At 37.5% G+C, this 25,405-nt stretch overlaps 1 protein-coding gene across 1 annotated transcript in view; it reads left to right on the top strand.

Moving 5' to 3' along the window:
- LOC150085097 (mitogen-activated protein kinase kinase kinase 10-like) overlaps positions 1-25,405 on the top strand; it is a 275,293-nt gene that overhangs the window by 79,466 nt on the left and 170,422 nt on the right. Inside the window, exon 2 of the mRNA XM_090376779.1 lies at positions 22,521-22,701. Within this exon, the coding sequence (XP_090232905.1) occupies positions 22,521-22,701 (181 nt within the window). The remainder of the gene's footprint in view (positions 1-22,520; positions 22,702-25,405) is intronic.

The raw sequence follows: 25,405 nt of genomic DNA, 5'->3' as shown, positions 1-25,405 counted from the left end.
AGATGTGCAAATGTGACCCCAATTCACAAAGGAGGTTCAAAGGCTGACACAAGTAATTATAGACCTGTTAGTTTAACTTCTGTTCCAGGTAAATTAATGGAGGCACTGGTTAAAGAAGCACTGCAGGATCATCTAGACAAGAATTCAGTTATAGCTCAGACGCAGCATGGTTTTGTTAAGGGCAGGTCTTGCCTGACCAATTTGATTGGATACTATGATGTAGTCACTAAAGAACTGGATGCAGGGAATAACTTTGATATTATATATTTGGATCTTAGAAAGGCTTTTGATACTGTTGCACATGGAAGACTGCTGCACAAATTGGAGCAGTGTGGCATTGGAGGCAAATTGCTGCTATGGATAAGGGGATGGTTGAGTGGCAGAAGACAGAGAGTGGTAATCAATGGACACTGCTCAACGTGGACTAATGTTATTAGTGGAGTTCCTCAAGGTTCAGTGTTGGGTCCGTTGTTGTTTTCGGTGTTTATGAATGATATTGATGATGGGATATCAAGTTTATGTCCAAGTTTGCAGATGATACAAAGGTTGGCAGGGTTGTCAAGGACACTACTGACACTATGCTGCTGCAACAGGATCTGGAAAGGTTGAACAGATGGGCTGAGAGGTGGCAAATGAGGTTTAACATCGACAAATGTAAAGTGCTGCATATGGGAAACAGTAACCCCAGAGCAACGTATCAACTCTGCGGTACTACACTGACAGTGGTGGAGAATGAAAAGGACCTGGGGGTAATTGTGCAGGCAGATATGAAGTTCTCTGAGCAGTGCAGACGAGCTGCAAGAGTAGCTCATGGTGTCTTGTCAATGATATACAGGAATTTTTCTAGCAGGGATAAGGAGGTGATTATTCCCTTGTATAAGGCAATGGTAAGGCCACATCTTGAGTACTGTACACAGGTCTGGAGGCCTCATTTCAAGAAGGATGTAGAGCTGCTGGAACGGGTACAGAGAAGGGCAACAAGATTAGTAAATGGAACAAAGGGTTGCTCTTACGAAGAAAGGCTTAAGTTTTGCAAATTACAGAGTCTGGAGACTAGGCACCGGCGAGGTGATCTGATAGAGGTGTATAAGGCTTTGAATGGTTTGAGCATGCTCAATGCCAATGGGATTCTTCATCTTTCTCAGAATAATCACCTCAGAGGGCATAAATTCAAATTGAGGAAGGACGGATGTCGGATAGATGTGCGGAAATTTGCCTTTGGCCAGCGGGTGGTTGGTTGGTGGAACCGACTTCCATCACTTGTTGTTGAAGTTGATAGCCTAAACAAATTTAAAGCTCAACTGGACAGGTATTTCGAACGAACGGAGGGGTGAAATGGGAGTGGTTTTTTTTTTTTTTGGCTGATGCTGAATAAGCTTGCTTTCTTGCATCATATGCCTCTGCTAATGCTAATGCTATTTATATATATAAAATCTGTTATAAAATATAAGAATAGATGTAAAATATATATCAGATCAGATTAATGCCATCAATTGTAGATTAAACATTACATCAGTCTGTAATCTAATTACTACTGTAGGAGTATAATTAGCATTAGCATTAGTAGAGGCATTTGATGCAAGAAAGCAAGCTTATGCAGCATCAGCCAAAAAAAAAAAAAAAAAAAAACCCACTTCCACTTCACCCCTCTGTTCGTTCAAAATACCTGTCCAGCTGAGCCTTAAACTTATTTAGGCTATCAACCTCCACCACAAGGGATGGGAGTCTGTTCCACCAACCAACCACCCGCTGGTTAAAGGCAAATTGCCGCACGTCTATCCTACATCTGTCTTTCCTCAATTTGAATTTATGCCCTCTCAGGTGATTTTTCTGAGCTAGAGGAAGAATCCCATCAGCATTGAGCATGCTTAAACCATTCAGGGCTTTATACACCTCTATCAGATCACCTCGCTGGTGCCTAGTCTCCAGACACTGTAATTTGCAAAACTTAAGCCTTTCTTCGTAAGAGCACCCCTTTGTTCCATTCACTAATCTTGTTGCCCTTCTCTGTACTCTTTCCAGCAGCTCTACATCCTTCTTGAAATGAGGCCTCCAGACCTGTATACAGTACTCTAGGTGTGGCCTGACCATTGCTTTATACAAAGGAATAATCACCTCCTTATCCCTGCTGGAAAAATTCCTGTATATCATTGACAATACTCCATGAGCAACTCTTGCAGCCCGTCTGCACTGCTCAGAGAACTTCATATCTGCCTGCACAACCACCCCCAAGTCCCTTTCATTCTCTACCACTGTCAGTGTAGTACCACAGAGTTGATACGTTGCTCTGGGGTTGCTGTTTCCCATGTGTAGTACTTTACATTTGTCAATGTTAAACTTCATTTGCCACCTCTCAGCCCATCTGCTCAACCTTTCCAGATACTGTTGCAGCAGCATAGTGTCAGTAGTGTCCTTGACAACCCTGCCAACCTTTGTATCATCTGCAAACTTGGACATTAAGCTTGATATACCATCATCAGTATCATTTACAAATACAGAAAACAATAATGGACCCAACAGTGAGCCCTGAGGGACTCCACTAATAACATTAGTCCACAATGAGCAGTGTCCATTAATTACCACTCTCTGTCTTCTCCCCCTCAACCACCCCTTTATCCATAGCAGCATTTTGCCTCCAATGTCACACTGCTCCAATTTGTGTAGCAGTCTTCCATGTGCAACAGTATCAAAAGCCTTTCTAAGATCCAAGTATATAATATCAAAGTTATTCCCTGCATCCAGTTCTTTTGTGACTGCATCATAGTATCCAATCAAGTTGGTCAGGCAAGACTTCCCCTTAACAAAACCATGCTGTGTCTGAGCTATAACTGAAGTCTTGTCTAAATGATCCTGCAGTGCTTCTTTAACCAGTGCCTCCATTAATTTTCCTGGAACAGAAGTTAAGCTCACAGGTCTATAATTACTTGTGTCAGCCTTTGATCCTCCTTTGTGAATTGGGGTCACATTTGCACATTTCCAGTCTATGGGTACCTCCCCTGAGTCCAAGGAAGCTCTCATAATTATGGCTAAGGGTTTGCTTACTTCCTTTGCTGCCTCCTTTAATATAACTGGATAGATCCCATCCACCCCGGGTGCCTTTCTTGTGTTTATCTTCAACAGTTTCGCCTCCACTTTATTCGCAGTTATTTCAAGATTCTGTAGCTTACTGCTAGAGTTGAATACACCTCTGGCATTCCCCTTGCTGAATAACTCCTCATGTGTGAATGTTGATGCAAAATATTCATTTAGTTTGTTAGCTACCTGAGCAGGATCATCAACCCATCAATATCAAGTGGACCAATCTGATTCATCCCCTTCCTTCTAGAGTTTACATAAGTAAAGAACTCTTTGCTGTTTTTCTTTGCTTCCCTTGCCAAAGATTTCTCGTAATCTGCCTTCGCCTGCCTAACCTCCTTTGTAACTTGGTTGCATATCAACTTGTATCTATTATAGGCTTCTGTGTCGTGTTAATTTGTAAGTATCCCATGCATTTTTCTTCTCTGCCATATGCCTCATTAGTTCATCTGACATCCATTTTGGCCTAAACCTTGAACAATATTTCTTAGTTGGTATGTAAAGCCTAGTAGCTTCCAAGATAAGTTCTTTGAATGCTTCCCATTTTGAATTTGCTGTTGGTAACATCATCAGTTGGTCCCACTGTATAGAATTTAAATACTGTCTCAGTCCATCGTAGTCGCCTTTATGAAAGCAATAACCCTTCCCTTTACCCCTAATGGTAGTTACCTCTTTGAGTAAATCCCACTTTAGCACACTGTGATCACTGCCACCTAGTGGTTCATTTATCTGCAGATGCTTAATGCATGAAGAATCACTGCTGATAATCAAATCAAGAGTATTACTCCCTCTAGTTGCCTCCTGAACATGCTGATGTAGAAAACAATCATCCAATAAATCCACAAAAGCCCTGCTAGTGTGTGAGTAACCAGCCCCCAAATTCCAGTCAATATCTGGGAAATTAAAATCTCCCATTATAAGACTCTCTGATTTACTGGCCCACTCTATTTCCCTGTACAGTTCCTTATTATACTCATCAGAGTCATTAGGCCTATAGCACACTCCTACTCTCAATTTTGATCTCCCAATGCTTATGTCACACCAAACTGACTCAACACTGCACTGTCCAGCGATGTCGACTGGCTTCACTTCCTTGGTTTTTATGTGTTTCTTAACTAATAGCATAACCCCTCCTCCCTTCCTGTCCTGTCTATCCTTTCTGTAGACGTTGTACTCCCCAAATTGCTGTTCTGCATCCCTTATATCTGTGTGACACCACGTCTCTGATATCCCAACAATATCTGCCTTTGATGTTTTGAGCAATACCTCAAATTCATCTAATTTATTTACTAAACTCCTAGCATTGGTGTACACGCAAGTATACCTGCACCTGTTTCTATTCTTAGCTACCCTAACACAACCCATGTGTTTACTTGTACCGCAATGGCTCCCAGCAGTCTCTGAAATACCATGCATCTTGTTTTTCAGGCTTCTGCTCATTCTAATAGAAGCAGTGCAAGAATCTCTTTCACCTCTGCCAGTGGCTACTGTCAATCTATTGGTCTTTGTCTCCCCCCCAAGCTAGAAGTTTTCCGACCCACCTAACACTGCCTCGATAGCATCAGCCAATATTCTTGCACCCTTTCTATTTAAGTGTATCCCATCCCTGTAGAAGCAATCTCTCCTGTTAACAAGTACAGTCCAGGCTGAAAAAAATTCTACCCCTTGAGCCTTGCACAATCTTTCCAGGGCCGAATTGATCGACAAGGCTCTCATCATATACTTCCTCCTATCGTGTCTGGGCAGAATTGCAGGCACTTTCAAATTCAACGCTAATTCTCGGCTTTTGTTCAACAGTGACCTGTACTTGTTAAGTAATTCTGCCGGTCTCCTACTCTTAATATTATTAGTGCCAACGTGTACAACTATATCACCTTTTGTGCCCTTAAAAGATGATATTCGCTCTACAACGTCATCAACCTTTGCCCCTGGCAGACATACCCTGGTCCTGTTCCACCTGTCTTTTTTACAAAGCATGTTCCCCGTTTCCCTGACAATAGAGTCACCAACAACTACTAGTTCCTTCGGGACCAGCGCATTCTGCCTTGGGGGTTGTCTCTGTGTCAAGCGATGCCCAAGTGCAAGCTCTGGCATTGATGTGGGCAGCTGAGAGCTTGATGGGCCCCTCAATTTAGTTTCTTCGAGGGCATCCACCCTGTCCTTCAAGCTCTCATATAGGCCCACAAGAACGCCGAGTTGTTGCCTGATATCGATACACTCCTTGCATCGCGCACACACAAAGACATCCCCCTTGGCAGTATCATGTCCCGTACCCGATTGCTCTGCAAACATCAAGCAAACAGTGCATTTTATAAGGCTGTGAGTCAGAGGACAACTGCCCCCCCTCAGTTCTGCTCTGAGCCACAGCACTTCCATTAGCTTGAGCCTTTTGCTTTGCTGCTCTGGTCTGAGTCATGATTCTATTAATTTATTAATTAATTATGTTATGTTATTAATTATGTTAGATATAATTAATTATATTACGTTTGTAATCTAAGTCGTTATATGTATTTATTTAAACGTACAATTTAACTGCTAACGAAGTTCAACTAACGCTATCTAGTACGGTATATAACTATCGTATCACAAAGGCGGGAAAATTACGAACGGTAGCGGAGTTGAAACAAGTGGAAACCTTTACCGATACTTTTATGCAATTACAAGGCCGAGTAAAGAATAAATACACCAGAGTAATCAGAAAATCACAAAATAATGTTATACTGCTAAATTTAAATCAAAAGTTTTAGAAAAACAATAATTTCAAATCAATAAATAAGAAAAATCCCAATAGGTCCATAACAACGCTGAATTGGGGAATTTAGTTAGTCTATTAACTTCCACAATAAAAGATGGAAGTCTGTTCCACCAATCAACCACCTACTGGCTAAAGGCAAATTTCCACACATCTATTCTACAACTGTCTTTCCTCACTTTGAGTTTATGCCCCATCAAGTTCATAATCTCGGCAATAGGATGAATCCCATCAGCATTTAGCTTGCTTAACCCGTTCAAGGCCTTATACACCTCTCTCACATCACCTTGTGGCTGCTTAGTTTCCAGGCACTGCAATTTGCAGAACTTAAGCCTTTTTTGATAAGAGCACCCCTTTGTTCCCCTCACCATTGTTGTTGCCATTCTTTGTGTGTGTTATAGCAACTCTGCATCATTCCTGAAATGAGGCCTCCGGACCTGTACATAGTACTCAAGGTGTTGTCTGATCATTGCCTTCTACAAGGGGATAATCACCTCCTTGTCTCTGCTAGCAAAATTCCTATATATCATTGACAAGACTCGATGACCTGCTCTGATAGTCTGTCTCAGCGAACTTCTTATCTGACTGCACTATTATCCCCCAGGTATTTTTCATTCTCCACTTCCCTGAGTGTAGTACCACACTGTTGGTACTTTTCTTTTGGATTACCGCTACCCATATTCAGTACTTTGCATATGTCAATGTTAAACTTAAGTTGCCACTTCTCAGCCCATTTGCCAAACTTATCTAGATCCTGTTATAGTAGCATACTGTTTTACTTTCATTAACAACTATGCCAACCTTTGTATCATCTGCAAACTTGGACATTAAGCCTGATATACCTTCATCAATATCAGTGATGAATACACAAAACAACAATGAATTGCATTGAACACAATGAGCAGTGTCCATTTATTACCACTTTCTGCATTCTCCCACTCTACCATCCATTGCAGCAACTTGCCCTTAATGCCATACCGCTCCAATTTGTATAACAGTCTTCCATGTGCAACAGTATCAAAAGCTTTTTTTTTTTTTTCCGAAATCCAAGTGTATGATATCAAAATTATTTTTTGCGTCCAGTTCCTTTGCGATCACATTGTAGTATCCAATCAAACTGATCAGACAAGACTTCCCTTTAACAAACCAGTGCTGTGTCTGTACTATTACTGCAGTCTTGTCTCAGTGATCCTGTATCACCTCTTTAACCAGTGACTCAATTATTTTGCCCGGAACAGAAGGTAAACTAACATGTCTATAATTATTTGCGACATCCTTTGAACACTCTTTGTGAATTGTGGGGATACAATTGCACATCACCAGTCCATGGGGACCTTCCCTAAGGATGCTCACATAATTAGGGCTAATGGTTTGCCAACTTCCCTTGCTGCCTTCTTCAATATAACCGGATAGATTCCATCCAACCCAGGTGCCTTTTTTAAATTTAACTTCAACAATTTCACCTCCACTTTGCTCTCAGTTATTACGAAATCACTTAGCTCGCTGTTAGAGTTTGATAAGCTTCTGGCATTCCCCTCCTTGAATAACTCCTCATGTGTGAATGTTGATTGAAAATACTCATTCAGTTTATCAGCTGCTGGAGCACGATTAGTTGAACTATATGTTAAGTGCACCAATCTGATTCATCCCCTTCCTTCTAGAGTCTGCCTAAGAAAAGAACTCTTTGCTGGTTTTCTTTACATCCTTTGCTAAAGATTTCTCATAATCTGCCTTTGCCTGCCTAACCTCCTTTGCAACTTGATTACAAACTAGCTTATATATGCCATAGGCTTCTGTGTCACCTGATAATTTATATGCGTCCCGTGCATTTTTCTTTTCTGCCACGAGCCTCATTAATTTATCTGACATCCATTTATACCCGAACTTTGAAAAGTATTTCTTAGTTGGTATGAAATGCCTAGTAGCCTACAAGATTAAGTACCTGAAGGCTTCCCATTTAGAATTCGCCATTGCTAACATCATCAGTTGATCCCACTGTATAGAATTTAAAAACTGTAGTCATCTTTACGAAAGCAAAAACCCTTCCCTTTACCATTGATGTAGTTCCATTTTTAAGGAAATCCCACATCAGTACACTGTGATAACTGTCACCTAGTGGTTCCTTTATCTGCAAATTCTTAATGCATGAATAATAACTGCTGGTAATCAGATCATGAGTATTACTCACTCTGGCTTCCCCTAGAACATGTTGCTGAAAAAAACAGTGCACCAATAAATCCACAAAAGTCTTGCTAGCGTGCCAGTGACCAATCCACGAGTTCCAGTGAATATCTGGAAAGCTAAAATCCCCCATTACAAGACATTTTGATTTACTGCCTCACTGTATTTCTCTGCACAACTGTTCTTTGTACTCATCAGAGTCATTAGGCCTATAACACACTCCTACTCTCATTTTCCCCTTTCCCAGTGTTTGTCACACCAAACAAACTCAACATTGCTCTGTACACCTATGTCAACAGGATGCTCTTCCTTACATTTTATGTGTTTCTTAACTAACAGCATAACCCCCTCCTCCATTCCTACCCTGTCTATCCTTTCTGTACATATTGTATTCCCCAAATTCCAATTCTGTATTCCTTATATCTGTGTGGCACCATGTCTTTAATATTCCAACAATATCTGCCTTTGATGCCTTGATCATCACTTCAAATTCATCAAATTTATTTACTATACTTCTAGCATTGGAGTACGTGCAAGTATGCATGCAGCTGTTCTTATTCTCAGTTACCCTAACACAGCCCATGTATTTACTTGTTTCATGATGACTCCCAGCAGCAGTTGAAATCCCCAGCAATTTGTTCTCTAGTCTGCTGGTCATTACAATAGAAGCAGTGCAAGAATCACTTTCATCTCTGCTTGCGGCTACTGTTAATCTTTTAGTCTGTGAATCCTCCAAGCTAGCAGTTTTCCAACCAGCTTAACACTGCCTTGATAGTATCAGCAAATATTCTTGTACCCTTTCTATTTAAGTGTATACCATCCCTGTAGAAGCAGTCTCTCCTCTTAGCAAGCACATACCACGCTGAAAAAAATTCTACCCTGTGAGCCTTGCACAATTTCTCCACGGCCGAATTGATGACAAGGCTCTCATTATATATTCCCTCCTGTCGTGTCTGGCCAGAATTTTAGGCACTTTCAAATTATGTGCATGTATACTAATGCTAGGAACATTGTAAATAAATTTGATGAATTTGAAGTACTGATTAAGTCATCCAATGTAGACATTGTAGAAATAGGAGAAACGTCATGTCTGTGAGACATAAATGATGATGAATTTGAATATGGGGAGTATAATGTATACAGGAAGGATAGACAGGACAGGAGAGGTGGAGGGTGTTATGCTCTTAGTTAAGAAATATTTTAAATAGAAGGCAGTGCATCAAGTTGACTTTGGGTGGTGAGTGCAATGTTGAGTCAGTTCAGTATGACAATCTCTGGGAAAACAAAATTGAGATTTGGAGTGTGTTATAGGCCTAATGATTGTTATGAGTATGCGAAGCAGGTATCCACATACTCATCACACCGGTAGATGAAATATAGTGGGAAAGCAAATCAAAATGTTTCATAACGAGGGAGTTTAACTTTCCAGATTTTGACTGGAAGTTGTCGGTTGATCAGTCCCTAACTAGCAAGACTTTTGAATTAATTGGATGACTGTTTTCTACAGTAGCATGTTAGAGAGGCAACAATACTCTTGATCTGATTATCTGCAGTGATGATTCTTCATGTATTAAACATTTGCAGGTGAAAGAATCACTTGGTGGCAGTGATCATAGTGTAACACTGGAATTTAATTAAAGACACACGCCTACTGTCAAGGGTAAAGGGAAGGCCTTTTCTTTCCTAAGGGTGACTACAGAGGTTTCAAACAGTTTTTTTAATTGTGTGTGTGATGGGACCAGCTGATAATGTTACCAACAGCAAATTGTAAATGGCAAGTATTCAGGGAAATAAAAAAACAAGCTGATAGACTTTTCATACCAACAAAGAAATACTGTTCAAGGCGTAGATGGCCAGATGGACTATTGACACACGCGACAGAGATGAAAAGTGCAGGGAATGCATATAAATTATCTGGTGATACAGAAGCCTATGGTAGATATAAATTAGTCTATAATCAAGTCACAAAGGAAGTTAAGCAAGCTAAGGCAGATTATAAGAAGTCTCTCGAAAAGAATGTAAAGAGCAAAGGTTTCTATTCTTATAAAACAGTAGAAGGAAGGGGGTGAATTTCATTGAGCCATTTGATGTCTATAGGTTTATTGTTGATGACTGTGCTCAGGTTGCAGACAAATTCAATAGATATTTTGCATCTACATTCACACATGGGGAATTCTTTAGAGAAGTGTTGCCAGAAGTCTGCCAAACTCCAACAAGGAGCTAAATGACTTCGTGATAACTGAAAGGAAAGTGGAGGAGAAATTGTTGAGGATGGATATAAAAAAAGGCGCCTGGGGCAGATGGAATCTATCCAATTATATTAGAGGCGGCAAAAGAGGTAATCAAACCCTTAGCCATAATTATAAGAGCATCCTTGGATTCAGGAGAGGTCCCTATGAACTCGGGAAGTGCAAGTATATCCCTATTTCATAAAGGGGGATCAAAAGGCGACCTAAGTAATTACAGACCTATTAGCTTAACATCTGTTCCAAGGAAATTAATGGAGAAGAAGTAATGCAAGACCATTTGGACAGGCACACAATTATACTGCAATCCCAGCATGGATTTTTCAAGGAGTGGTCTTGCCTAACCAATATACTTGGATTTCAGGAAAGCTTTTGACACTGTTGTGCATGGATGTACAGATTGGAGCAGAATGGTATTAAGGGTAATTTGCTACAATGGATAAAAGGATGGTTGAGTGGGAGAAGACAGAGGGTGGTAATTAATGGGTGCTTCTCTTCGTGGACTAATGTTATTAGTGGAGTCCCACTGGGTTCGGTATTGGGTCCTCTGTTGTTTTGTATATTTATCAGTGATATTGATGAAGGTTCAGGCTTAGTGTCAAAGTTTGCAGATGATACAAAGGTTGGCAGGGTTGTTAATGATAGTAATGGCAGTGTGCTACTGCATCAGGATCTAGAAAATTTGGGCAAATTGGCTAAGTGACAACTGAAGTTTAACATTGACAAATGCAAAGTACTGCATATGGGTAGAAGTAACCCCAGAGGAACATACCAACTGTGTGGTACTACACTTAGGGTGTTAGAAAATTAAAAAGAACTGGGAGTAATTATGCAGTCAGATATGAAGTTTTCTGAGCAGTGCAGACAGGCTGCAAGGGTAGATATCTGATTATCTGCAGTGATCATTCTTCATGTATGCAGAGGAAGGGGGCTTTGTCAGTGATATACAGGAATTTTGCTAGCACAGAAAAGGAGGTGATTATCCCTTTATATAAGGCAATGGTTAGGCCATTCCTTGAGTACTGTGCACAGGTCTGGAGGCCTCATTTAGGGAAAGATGTAGATTTGCTTGAAAGTGTACATAGAAGGGCAACACGATGGGTGAGGGGAATGAAGGGATCCTCTTACCAAGAGAGGTTTAAGTTCTGCAAATTGCAGCAGCTGGAGATTAGGTGCCTGCAAGGCGATCTGATTGAGGTGTATAATGCTTTGAATGGGTTGAGCACGCTGAATTCTGATGGGATTCTTTCACTTGCTCAGATTACGAACCTAAGGAGGGGCATAAATTCAAATTGAGGAAAGACAGTTGTAGAATAGATGTGTGGAAATTTGCCTTTAGCCAGCGGGTGGTTAATTGCTGGAACAAACTTCCATTTGTCATTATGGAAGTTGATAGCTTAAATAAATTCAAGGAGGAACTGTACAAACATTTAGAGGCAATGGTTGTGTGAATTTTTTTTTTTTTTTTTCGACTTATTCTACCTAAGCTCATACACTTGCTTTCTTGCATCACATGCCTCTATTACTATCTGATAAGTTACTATGATGCAGTGACCAAGGAACGGGGTGCAAAAAAATAATTTTGACATCATATGCATACTTAGATTTCAGGAAGGCTTTTGATACTGTTGCAGATAAGACTGCTGTACAAGCTGGAACAATATGGCATTAAGGGTAAGTTACTGCTATGGTCATTAGCATTGGCACATGATGCAAGAAAGCAAGCTTATATAGCATCAGCCAAAAAAAAAAAAAAAAAAAAAAAAAACCTTATTTCACCCATCCACTCGCTCCAAATGTTTGTCAAGTTCTGCCTTGAATCTATTTAAGCAATCAACCACCTGCTGGCTAAAGGCAAACTTCCGCACATCTATCCTACAACCGTCTTTCCTCAATTTGAATTTATGCCCTCTCAGACGATTATTCTGAGCAAGAGGAAGAATCCCATCCGCATTGAGCAAAGGGTAAAGGGATGGTTAAGCAGAAAAAGACAGAGAGAGCAGTTATCAGTGGGCACTGTTTTTTGTGGACTATTATTAGCAGGTTTCCCCCAGGATTTGGTTTTGAATTCATTTTGTTTTTTATATTTATCAGTGATACTGATGAAGGTATATCAGGCTTAATGTCTAATTTTACAGAGGATGCAAAATTTGTCCAGGTGGTTACAAACAGTCAGCAGGGTGAGCTGTTACAACAAGATCTAGGGAAATTGGGTTGATGGGCTGAGAAACGGCAGTTGAATTTTAACATTTATAAATGCAAGGTACTGCACATTGGTAACTAGTGCAGCTTATTAACTATGTATTACTACACTCAATGTAGTGGGGAATGAAAAAGAAGGGGTAATTATGCAGTCAGACATGAAATTCTCTGAGCAGTACAGACATACTGCCTGGACAGCTCATGCTGTTTTGTCAATGATATGCAGAAACTTTGCTAGCAGGGATAAGGAGGTGATTATCCCTTTGTATAAGGCTATGTTTCGGCCGCATCTTGAGTACTGTATACAGGTCTGGAGGCCTCACATTAGAAAGGATGTAGATCTGCTGGAATGGGTGCAGAGAAGGTTAACCAGATTGCTGAAAGGAAGAAAGGGTGCTCTTACCTAGAAAGGCTTCAGTTCTGAAAATTGTAATGTCTCGAGACCACACACCTTCGATTTGATCTAATTCAGGTGTTTAAAGCCTTTGGATGGATTGAATAACTGAATGTTAATTGTATTCTTCCACTTACTGAGACTACACACATGAGGGGACATGAATTCAAGTGCTGAGGAAGAACTGTTGTAGGTTAGATGTGTGGAAGTGGATTGGTTGAATGAATTCAAGTGAGAACTAGACAAATTCTTGGGGGCACTGATGGGCGAACCGATTTTTTTTTTTTTTTTTTTTTTTGTCTAATGCTATATAAGCTTTCTTTCTTGCATCATTTTCCATTATTGTTACTGCTACTTCTCCATGTCTTTTATGTTTAACTTCAACAATTTCTCTTCCACTTTGTCTTAATTCCTGACGCATATTGAGATATCCACTAATAGTTTGCGCCGGCTGGGCTAGCCGGGTGGGTAAAGTGCCTGCCTGGCAACCCAAAGGTCGTGGGTTCAAATCCCAACTCGAGCTTGGATCAGAATAAATGCAAAAACTTTGGGACGTGCATTATGGCCACAGAAGCCAATGTGCCAACAACTAACAAAAAAAAAAAAAAAAAAAAACTAATAGTTTGCGAAGGAGCAATCAATGATTGAAATACAACTTTTTTTCAGAGTTCATAAGCACTGGTGTCCTTCAAAAAGATAATGCTTGTGGTTTTCGTTTAGTAGTATTTTATTTTGGTAACACTCATTTTTTGGGGCACGAATGTGTGTCGCTTTTGGTGAGTGAGTTGTGGTCGCTCCTCTATGGGTGAATGTTGCTTTGTTGTTTAGATTTTGTATGTTTATTTTTTTTATTTATTTATTTATTTTATTTTTGATATAGGAGTTCCTATGAGCAAAATAGCACCCTGCCTTACCTGTAACTCTATCAACAACATTAGTTATTTTGCTGTATTTTTTGTGATTTAAAAAAAAAAAATGTTTTTAAAATTTAATCCGAAATAATTTAACCATGTTTTTATTCCCCATAATGAAGAAAATATTTTGATTGTTACCAAGTTTGGCAACCAGGCACATTGTAGGGAACCTGATTGAAGTCTGTCAGGATCTGAGAGGGAATAGTAAAATTAATGAAGGCAAAATTTTCACTGTTAAAATTTTCACGGATTCCAGAATGAGGAGCATAAATTAGAATTACAGAGGAAGAGGTTGTCTGGATTGGGATTTATTTTTTTTTATTTATTTATTTTTTTTTTTTTTTGTTGGTGCTGCAAAAGGCTATAGCTTTTTTATATTATATGGTTAATGCAAATATTTAAACTGTTCTGATATAGAAAGGAATAGCGAAAGCTTAAAAAGCGGTACTCACCTTGAAATTAATCTGCGATGGTTTACTTAGGAAGCGTGGTTAATGTTTAAGTTGAATTGTTGAATTGAAAATTAAAAGGGAGGGAAGTAGATAAAAGTTGACTGAGTTAAATAGGCGCAAGGAAATAGAAGTGTACACATCCAATCCTTGGTTGTCATCGAAATAAAGAGAAGAAGGAATGATTAAAAACTATGTAAGTGAATCCGATGAAGCCAATAGTCTTTACGAGGACTTTCGTTAGTTAGAGAACGTCTTCAGTTGGCAATGTGTGGGGAGAGAACGCGCGTGATATTTTAAGAATAAAAAATTATACTCTCGTGATGCGTTTTTTGACATGTGGGAACTTTAATCTCGAGAGGTTCCAAATTGGGGAAAGATTGAAGGGGAGTTTAGAATTTAGAATTTTGAGGTTAGAGTGGTGCTTGTACCATTCAATAACTAGGGCTTCATATTGGAGTATTCTGTAACTGGATTTTAGTTTAATGATTGAAATGGCAGAGTCGATGAGCGGGTTGTGGTTGTGAGTCTGGGCATGAGTTGTAAGTTCTGTGACAGATTGGTTGGACATGAGACTATGAAAATGGTAGTATGCACGGGTATTGGATGTTTTTGATGAGCCAAATTTAGTAGTGGTACTTCCGATATAACATGTGTTGCAGTTTGGTTGACAATTGATGAGGTATATAATATTATTAAGGTCGTTTGTAGGATATTTGTATGAGTCTTTATAGGTGCTGAAGAAGGATCCTAATTTGTTGTAGGTGGAAAAAACAAGGGAGATATCAGTGTTGTTAAATAGGCGTCGGAACTGTCCTGCTAGTTCATTGTGGTAAGGGAGGACTATGCGGATGTTTGTTTTATTTTTGTCTTTGGTTGGGGTGTTAGATTTAATTTTATTTTTAGCGTTAAGGATTGTATTTAAAATAAGTTGGTGGGGGTAACCTCTGGATATAAATTTGTCGGTGATATACTGTATTTCATTGTGAAGGTCAGTGGGTAAGGAACTGTACTTTAGTGCATTGTGAATTTGGTTATATAAAACTGCCTTTTTAGTGTTTAGAGGGTGATGAGAAGCAAAATGTAAGTATTTACCGGTGTTTGTATTTTTCCTGAAAATTTTCGTATTTAATTTTGTGCCTGTTATATAGATAGTAAGATTAAGGAAATTAATCTGATTATTTTGTCCAATTTCAAGGGTGAATTTAAGTCTATCGTGTACAGAGTTAAGTTTTATGAAGAGGTTATCAATAATGGATCTGTTGCCTATTACAAGAATGTCGTCGGCATAGCGCATGTATAGTTTTAGTTCAGGGGGAAAGGGGTGTAGAATTTGGCTTTCAATGGCGGCTAGGTAGATTTCAGATAATGGGGCTGAAATCCCTAGTCCCATTGGTAAGCCAAATATTTGTTGAAAGATTTTTTTGTTGAATCTAAAAAATCTTGCTTCTAATAGAAGGGTGGTGAGTTCAAGGATATGGTCTATAGAAAGGGAGGTACGTTTTGTTAAGGTATCGTCTGTTTCTAAGAATTTGCGTAGGGCTTGTAAAGTAAATGGGATATGGACATTCGTGTAAAGAGAAGTAACGTCATAGGAAGCTAGGATGTCTGTATCGGATATTGTGATATTATTAATTTTTTGAAAAGCTTGATTGGTGTTATTGATCTTGAATGTGGAAAATTTAGTAAGGGGGGTTATGATTTTAACCAGGAAGGAGGATAAATTAGCGAAAGCTGAATTGCTGTATGATACAATTGGTCTTAAAGGGTGGTCAGCTTTGTGTAACTTGATAATCCCAAACATGTGGGGGAGGATGTTATTGCGAATTCCAATTTGCTGTAGTGTGGAAAGGTTGATTTCCTTATTTTGCCTGAGTTTCCTGAGAATTATATCGAGTTTATTTTTGAGTCTTGTGATGTTATGGTTATTAACATTTATGTATGTGTTTGGGTCTGCTAAGATGGATTCTAATTTTTCGGTGTAGATGTCTTTATCTATTATAACGATCGTATCACCTTTATCAGCTTTTTGAATAATAACGTTAGAATTTTTACTGAGTTTGTGTAAATCCATAAGCTGTTGTTTTTTTATATTAGAGCAGGAAGAAAGTTTGGTATTAATAATACTATTTGTTTGGTGCATTAGGCGCCATTTATCGGGATGATGTTCGAGTTTGGACTGGAGTTCAACGATGCAGTCTTTTATAGGGTAATGTTGATTTTTGATGGCAAAATTAAAGCCATATTCCAGGCCAGAAAGTTCAGCGGGTGTAAAGGATTTGGAAGAGAGGTTAACAGTGGTGATTTTTGTGGGGGAACGAGTCGTAAGGGAATTCCATTTTTTATTATGTCTTTGTGTTATTTCTTGGTTGGTAGCATTAATACGTATATTGTTTTTGTTGGTGAACTCGATCCAGGCATGAGGGGTCATTTCTTTTTTAAGGTAAAATCTGAGTTGGTGTATACTATTTAAAAGGCTATATTTTTTGTTATATCTCTTCCTGATTTCTTCACGGATGATCATAATAGATGTGCGGTGTATGATATGGGGATATTTTTTGCAATTATTTTTAGGAAAAATGCGGGCAAATTTAGGGATGATATTGTGGTGGAGGCATTTTTGTAAAAAGGCAATGTGTAACTTATTGGAAAAATATTTGATGAGTATACTGGTTAGTTGAGTTTTTTTATGATTATTAGACATGTCTAAAGGCATCAGAGAGAATAAAGAATGTGAAAAAATTAAAATTGGAGGGGCGGTGCAGATAAGGTGTCGGTTATTACCGTTAAAAATATCTTATTAAATTTGACAATACGAAATTTTTAGAAATCTTCAAGTACCGTGTTAATGGACTAGAAAGGAATAGCGAAAGCTTAAAAAGCGGTACTCACCTTGAAATTAATCTGCGATGGTTTACTTAGGAAGCGTGGTTAATGTTTAAGTTGAATTGTTGAATTGAAAATTAAAAGGGAGGGAAGTAGATAAAAGTTGACTGAGTTAAATAGGCGCAAGGAAATAGAAGTGTACACATCCAATCCTTGGTTGTCATCGAAATAAAGAGAAGAAGGAATGATTAAAAACTATGTAAGTGAATCCGATGAAGCCAATAGTCTTTACGAGGACTTTCGTTAGTTAGAGAACGTCTTCAGTTGGCAATGTGTGGGGAGAGAACGCGCGTGATATTTTAAGAATAAAAAATTATACTCTCGTGATGCGTTTTTTGACATGTGGGAACTTTAATCTCGAGAGGTTCCAAATTGGGGAAAGATTGAAGGGGAGTTTAGAATTTAGAATTTTGAGGTTAGAGTGGTGCTTGTACCATTCAATAACTAGGGCTTCATATTGGAGTATTCTGTAACTGGATTTTAGTTTAATGATTGAAATGGCAGAGTCGATGAGCGGGTTGTGGTTGTGAGTCTGGGCATGAGTTGTAAGTTCTGTGACAGATTGGTTGGACATGAGACTATGAAAATGGTAGTATGCACGGGTATTGGATGTTTTTGATGAGCCAAATTTAGTAGTGGTACTTCCGATATAACATGTGTTGCAGTTTGGTTGACAATTGATGAGGTATATAATATTATTAAGGTCGTTTGTAGGATATTTGTATGAGTCTTTATAGGTGCTGAAGAAGGATCCTAATTTGTTGTAGGTGGAAAAAACAAGGGAGATATCAGTGTTGTTAAATAGGCGTCGGAACTGTCCTGCTAGTTCATTGTGGTAAGGGAGGACTATGCGGATGTTTGTTTTATTTTTGTCTTTGGTTGGGGTGTTAGATTTAATTTTATTTTTAGCGTTAAGGATTGTATTTAAAATAAGTTGGTGGGGGTAACCTCTGGATATAAATTTGTCGGTGATATACTGTATTTCATTGTGAAGGTCAGTGGGTAAGGAACTGTACTTTAGTGCATTGTGAATTTGGTTATATAAAACTGCCTTTTTAGTGTTTAGAGGGTGATGAGAAGCAAAATGTAAGTATTTACCGGTGTTTGTATTTTTCCTGAAAATTTTCGTATTTAATTTTGTGCCTGTTATATAGATAGTAAGATTAAGGAAATTAATCTGATTATTTTGTCCAATTTCAAGGGTGAATTTAAGTCTATCGTGTACAGAGTTAAGTTTTATGAAGAGGTTATCAATAATGGATCTGTTGCCTATTACAAGAATGTCGTCGGCATAGCGCATGTATAGTTTTAGTTCAGGGGGAAAGGGGTGTAGAATTTGGCTTTCAATGGCGGCTAGGTAGATTTCAGATAATGGGGCTGAAATCCCTAGTCCCATTGGTAAGCCAAATATTTGTTGAAAGATTTTTTTGTTGAATCTAAAAAATCTTGCTTCTAATAGAAGGGTGGTGAGTTCAAGGATATGGTCTATAGAAAGGGAGGTACGTTTTGTTAAGGTATCGTCTGTTTCTAAGAATTTGCGTAGGGCTTGTAAAGTAAATGGGATATGGACATTCGTGTAAAGAGAAGTAACGTCATAGGAAGCTAGGATGTCTGTATCGGATATTGTGATATTATTAATTTTTTGAAAAGCTTGATTGGTGTTATTGATCTTGAATGTGGAAAATTTAGTAAGGGGGTTATGATTTTAACCAGGAAGGGAGGATAAATTAGCGAAGCTGAATTGCTGTATGATACAATTGGTCTTAAAGGGTGGTCAGCTTTGTGTAACTTGATAATCCCAAACATGTGGGGGAGGATGTTATTGCGAATTCCAATTTGCTGTAGTGTGGAAAGGTTGATTTCCTTATTTTGCCTGAGTTTCCTGAGAATTATATCGAGTTTATTTTTGAGTCTTGTGATGTTATGGTTATTAACATTTATGTATGTGTTTGGGTCTGCTAAGATGGATTCTAATTTTTCGGTGTAGATGTCTTTATCTATTATAACGCTTTTTAAGCTTTCGCTATTCCTTTCTAGTCCATTAACACGGTACTTGAAGATTTCTAAAAATTTCGTATTGTCAAATTTAATAAGATATTTTTAACGGTAATAACCGACACCTTATCTGCACCGCCCCTCCAATTTTAATTTTTTCACATTCTTTATTCTCTCTGATGCCTTTAGACATGTCTAATAATCATAAAAAAACTCAACTAACCAGTATACTCATCAAATATTTTTCCAATAAGTTACACATTGCCTTTTTACAAAAATGCCTCCACCACAATATCATCCCTAAATTTGCCCGCATTTTTCCTAAAAATAATTGCAAAAAATATCCCCATATCATACACCGCACATCTATTATGATCATCCGTGAAGAAATCAGGAAGAGATATAACAAAAAATATAGCCTTTTAAATAGTATACACCAACTCAGATTTTACCTTAAAAAAGAAATGACCCCTCATGCCTGGATCGAGTTCACCAACAAAAACAATATACGTATTAATGCTACCAACCAAGAAATAACACAAAGACATAATAAAAAATGGAATTCCCTTACGACTCGTTCCCCCACAAAAATCACCACTGTTAACCTCTCTTCCAAATCCTTTACACCCGCTGAACTTTCTGGCCTGGAATATGGCTTTAATTTTGCCATCAAAAATCAACATTACCCTATAAAAGACTGCATCGTTGAACTCCAGTCCAAACTCGAACATCATCCCGATAAATGGCGCCTAATGCACCAAACAAATAGTATTATTAATACCAAACTTTCTTCCTGCTCTAATATAAAAAAACAACAGCTTATGGATTTACACAAACTCAGTAAAAATTCTAACGTTATTATTCAAAAAGCTGATAAAGGTGATACGATCGTTATAATAGATAAAGACATCTACACCGAAAAATTAGAATCCATCTTAGCAGACCCAAACACATACATAAATGTTAATAACCATAACATCACAAGACTCAAAAATAAACTCGATATAATTCTCAGGAAACTCAGGCAAAATAAGGAAATCAACCTTTCCACACTACAGCAAATTGGAATTCGCAATAACATCCTCCCCCACATGTTTGGGATTATCAAGTTACACAAAGCTGACCACCCTTTAAGACCAATTGTATCATACAGCAATTCAGCTTTCGCTAATTTATCCTCCTTCCTGGTTAAAATCATAACCCCCCTTACTAAATTTTCCACATTCAAGATCAATAACACCAATCAAGCTTTTCAAAAAATTAATAATATCACAATATCCGATACAGACATCCTAGCTTCCTATGACGTTACTTCTCTTTACACGAATGTCCATATCCCATTTACTTTACAAGCCCTACGCAAATTCTTAGAAACAGACGATACCTTAACAAAACGTACCTCCCTTTCTATAGACCATATCCTTGAACTCACCACCCTTCTATTAGAAGCAAGATTTTTTAGATTCAACAAAAAAATCTTTCAACAAATATTTGGCTTACCAATGGGACTAGGGATTTCAGCCCCATTATCTGAAATCTACCTAGCCGCCATTGAAAGCCAAATTCTACACCCCTTTCCCCCTGAACTAAAACTATACATGCGCTATGCCGACGACATTCTTGTAATAGGCAACAGATCCATTATTGATAACCTCTTCATAAAACTTAACTCTGTACACGATAGACTTAAATTCACCCTTGAAATTGGACAAAATAATCAGATTAATTTCCTTAATCTTACTATCTATATAACAGGCACAAAATTAAATACGAAAATTTTCAGGAAAAATACAAACACCGGTAAATACTTACATTTTGCTTCTCATCACCCTCTAAACACTAAAAAGGCAGTTTTATATAACCAAATTCACAATGCACTAAAGTACAGTTCCTTACCCACTGACCTTCACAATGAAATACAGTATATCACCGACAAATTTATATCCAGAGGTTACCCCCACCAACTTATTTTAAATACAATCCTTAACGCTAAAAATAAAATTAAATCTAACACCCCAACCAAAGACAAAAATAAAACAAACATCCGCATAGTCCTCCCTTACCACAATGAACTAGCAGGACAGTTCCGACGCCTATTTAACAACACTGATATCTCCCTTGTTTTTTCCACCTACAACAAATTAGGATCCTTCTTCAGCACCTATAAAGACTCATACAAATATCCTACAAACGACCTTAATAATATTATATACCTCATCAATTGTCAACCAAACTGCAACACATGTTATATCGGAAGTACCACTACTAAATTTGGCTCATCAAAAACATCCAATACCCGTGCATACTACCATTTTCATAGTCTCATGTCCAACCAATCTGTCACAGAACTTACAACTCATGCCCAGACTCACAACCACAACCCGCTCATCGACTCTGCCATTTCAATCATTAAACTAAAATCCAGTTACAGAATACTCCAATATGAAGCCCTAGTTATTGAATGGTACAAGCACCACTCTAACCTCAAAATTCTAAATTCTAAACTCCCCTTCAATCTTTCCCCAATTTGGAACCTCTCGAGATTAAAGTTCCCACATGTCAAAAAACGCATCACGAGAGTATAATTTTTTATTCTTAAAATATCACGCGCGTTCTCTCCCCACACATTGCCAACTGAAGACGTTCTCTAACTAACGAAAGTCCTCGTAAAGACTATTGGCTTCATCGGATTCACTTACATAGTTTTTAATCATTCCTTCTTCTCTTTATTTCGATGACAACCAAGGATTGGATGTGTACACTTCTATTTCCTTGCGCCTATTTAACTCAGTCAACTTTTATCTACTTCCCTCCCTTTTAATTTTCAATTCAACAATTCAACTTAAACATTAACCACGCTTCCTAAGTAAACCATCGCAGATTAATTTCAAGGTGAGTACCGCTTTTTAAGCTTTCGCTATTCCTTTCTAGTCCATTAACACGGTACTTGAAGATTTCTAAAAATTTCGCACTGTTCTGATATTAGATGTTTTATAATTTGTGTCAGTTTTTTTCATCCAGTGTAATCAGAAATTCACATATTTGAGGTTAAAATAAATTATATTTATTACAAGGTTTCTGTAAGTAATATGAAATAGAATATCTGGATTTTTTTTTTTTTTTTCAGAAACAAAATGCATGTAACATGCATGCACCTACACACACATTTTACGTTCTGTATTCATGAATGATTATTTCTGTAAATTAGTTGAAGTTCTTAATAATTATTTCTATGGATGAGCCATTAATAACAGTATTAAATTCAATTTAAAAATAATGTTAATTATTAAAATCATTATCTAATAGATGACTATAATAGTAGATTAGAATTCATTAATTTCCTTAGTACATTTTCAGGTAGTAAAATACTGAAACCATTGTCAGCAATTTCATGACAACTAATGTTTTTCTTATTTAACTTTCAAGTTTTGCTGAGTGAAGAATTTTCGGATGATGATATGTTCAACAAGACACTAAAAATCACTGATTTTGGCTTAGCACGTGAAGTGTATAAAACTACTCGCATGTCAGCAGCAGGAACCTATGCTTGGATGGCTCCTGAAGTCATAAAGTCTTCCACCTTTTCCAAGGCTAGTGATGTATGGAGGTGAGCTACATGGATGTACTTATAAAAATAATTTTAATTCTGTACTACAGTGGATTCCGGTTAATTGGGACACATCGGGACTAGATCACTTTGGCCCAATTAAGCGAAATTTAATGAGCTGAAAAACACAATTTTAATGAGCTGAAAAACACACTCTAATGGAGTCAAAAAGGTATGAATAAAATAAAAGGAATGTGGCATTTAAAGAAAGCACACTGTATTTAAGTTATATTGGTACAAACATATTTAAAAATAACTAAAGCTAAAAGCAAACAAAATGTACATATGTACATATAATATACATATGTAAAATGAAAATATAGTACATAATGTCTGTGTCGAGCAAAGGTTACACATTACTTAAGGATTCTTACTTTGAAAAAAATTATGTTAATTGAGACATGTCAGGGTACACATCAAGTGTAACCCTGACATGTTCTCTTTATGGACTGCAACTGAACAAAGTCAGTGCATGTATCTAATGCTGAAAAAGGGCTGCCTTCCTGCATGAAATAGCATCTTAATTCGCAATATATTTCCTGGTTAGTCACTCGCTTAAGTATATCATCATCATCATTTTCTTTGTCTTCTGGTGTCTCTGAGTGTTTTGCCACAATTTGTTCAATAATCGTTTCCTCATAATCTTCATTTTCATCGTGGCATTGAAGTTTATCGTCAATCCTTAAAAATTCTTCTATTGAAAAATTTTACGTGTTTTCAGTTCCAAAGCCATTTCATTTTCTGTACAGCTCATTGTGTCTGAATTACAATTAGTCGTGAAACCACATTTAGCAAAACAATTCTGATTGTTTTGCTGCTTATTCCTCACCAGCTATTGGTGATAAATTGAAACTTTCGCACTAATTTCTATTGATTTTGAAGATGATGTCAGCAGATTTTCCTCAATTGCTTCAAGGGTCTCTATCACATAAGTTGTCTGTCCAACATGCTTCAAGGATGTGATTAACCAGCTTTCTGTGATAATAGGTCTTCAAATTTTTTATAATTTCCTCATCCATAAGCTGTATCAGGGATGTGGTGTTTGGGGATAAATATTCCAGTTAAATTATTTTTAAACCATCTTCATTAGAATGTGCCTTTAATATACTTTTAGTTACTCTTCTCCCTCTCTCACTTAAATGTTTTATTCCATTTCTCATTATTATTTTGCCCTATGTGTAACCTTTAATCACACTTTTCTTCAAATGTATTCGTTATTTTCTTCTTTAGTGGAAACATTTTGGTGGAACTCAAGTGGTTGCTCCTGACGTTTCCCAAGCTTTTGATTGCCTTCTGAACAAGCTTCCACCTTATCGATTGCTATCTGTATTTTGCATTTGTGCCACCAGTTTTCTCATTGACTGCTTACTACATGTGATCCTTTATAGCTCTCTGTCTTCTAACTTCTACTAATGCTAGTTCCCTCAAGGCTCAGTTATTTCTCTCATTCTTTTCTTCATGTATGTTAACAACCTTCTTCTATTGATTGGAATTCCCATCCATAGTTTTTTTGATGATGGCACATTCCATTAGACCTTTCAGCTTGAGAAACCTTGCCCTGCAGAAACAACTTCAGTGCTTGAATATCCACCACCAGTTCCTTAACTGGTGGTGGTTATTCACTGCTGACCATATTCTTGGAATATTGAGGAGCAATTCCTTTAATACCCGACTTACAATAAATATGTTTTACTTTTCAATGTCTTGAATTCATAGCTAATAATGAGCACTTACTTTTGGACCGAGCTGTAAAGCTGAAGAAACCTCAAAATTATATCAAAAGTTTATTCCATGACGTCAAACTAATCCCTCAACATAAACAAAGAAAAAATAGAAGAAAAAGTCTATAAACAAGTGTTGTTTATAGACTTTTTCTTTAATTTAACTTAAAAACTTAATAACTTTCAATTTTCTCTTTCAATACCCTTATAAAACAAAATTGCAATAAAAAATATAAATTAAAATTGTACAAAACACGACTGAAGTGTATATAAAAACGAAACCATAAAAGCAAGTTGCAATTGGATATCATTGGTTATAAAAACAATCTAAGGAAATAAAGTTAATAATATCTGTACTTATCCAGTTAGAAACATAAATATAAAATATGAATATATACTGCAGAATTCAATCAGTTTGCAGCATTTTGATTGAACAGTATTTTTTCAATCAGTTGTTAATTTCATGTGCTTTTACTTTTATAGCACCTTTGTTGACTACATATTATACATAATGACATATCACTTGGATGACATTTCACATGTATGCACACCAAATCTTTAGTAGCTGCAGATGTGCTAATGCCAATCCCCAGGTAATTCTTCAATGGAGCAAAGAATATTTAGTTAAGTTGAATATTTCTAAAACCCACCCCTGTTTTATTTCTCAGGAGTACTGCTCCTACACTCAACTTTAATGACACTCAGATTTCTAAATAGGATCACATATTTCTGTTGGAGATTATCCCAACTTCTGATCTTTCTTGATATAAGCACATTAGAAATATTGGCATTGTCGTGTTTTTGCATTAGTAAAGGCACATGATGCAAGAAAGCAAGCTTATATAGCATCAGCCAAAAAAAAAAAAAAAAAAACTTCTTATTTCACCCATCCACTCCCTCCAAATGTTTGTCTGGTTGTGCCTTGAATCTATTTAAGCTATCAACTTCTACAACAACAGATGGAAGTTTGTTCCAGCAATCAA

This window comes from Mastigoproctus giganteus, chromosome 6 (assembly GCF_048544385.1).
Source record: "Mastigoproctus giganteus isolate SK-2022 chromosome 6, ASM4854438v1, whole genome shotgun sequence".
Classification (NCBI taxonomy): domain Eukaryota; kingdom Metazoa; phylum Arthropoda; class Arachnida; order Uropygi; family Thelyphonidae; genus Mastigoproctus; species Mastigoproctus giganteus.
Note: the sequence above shows the minus strand (reverse complement) of the source record. Positions and strands in the feature narration are given on the sequence as shown.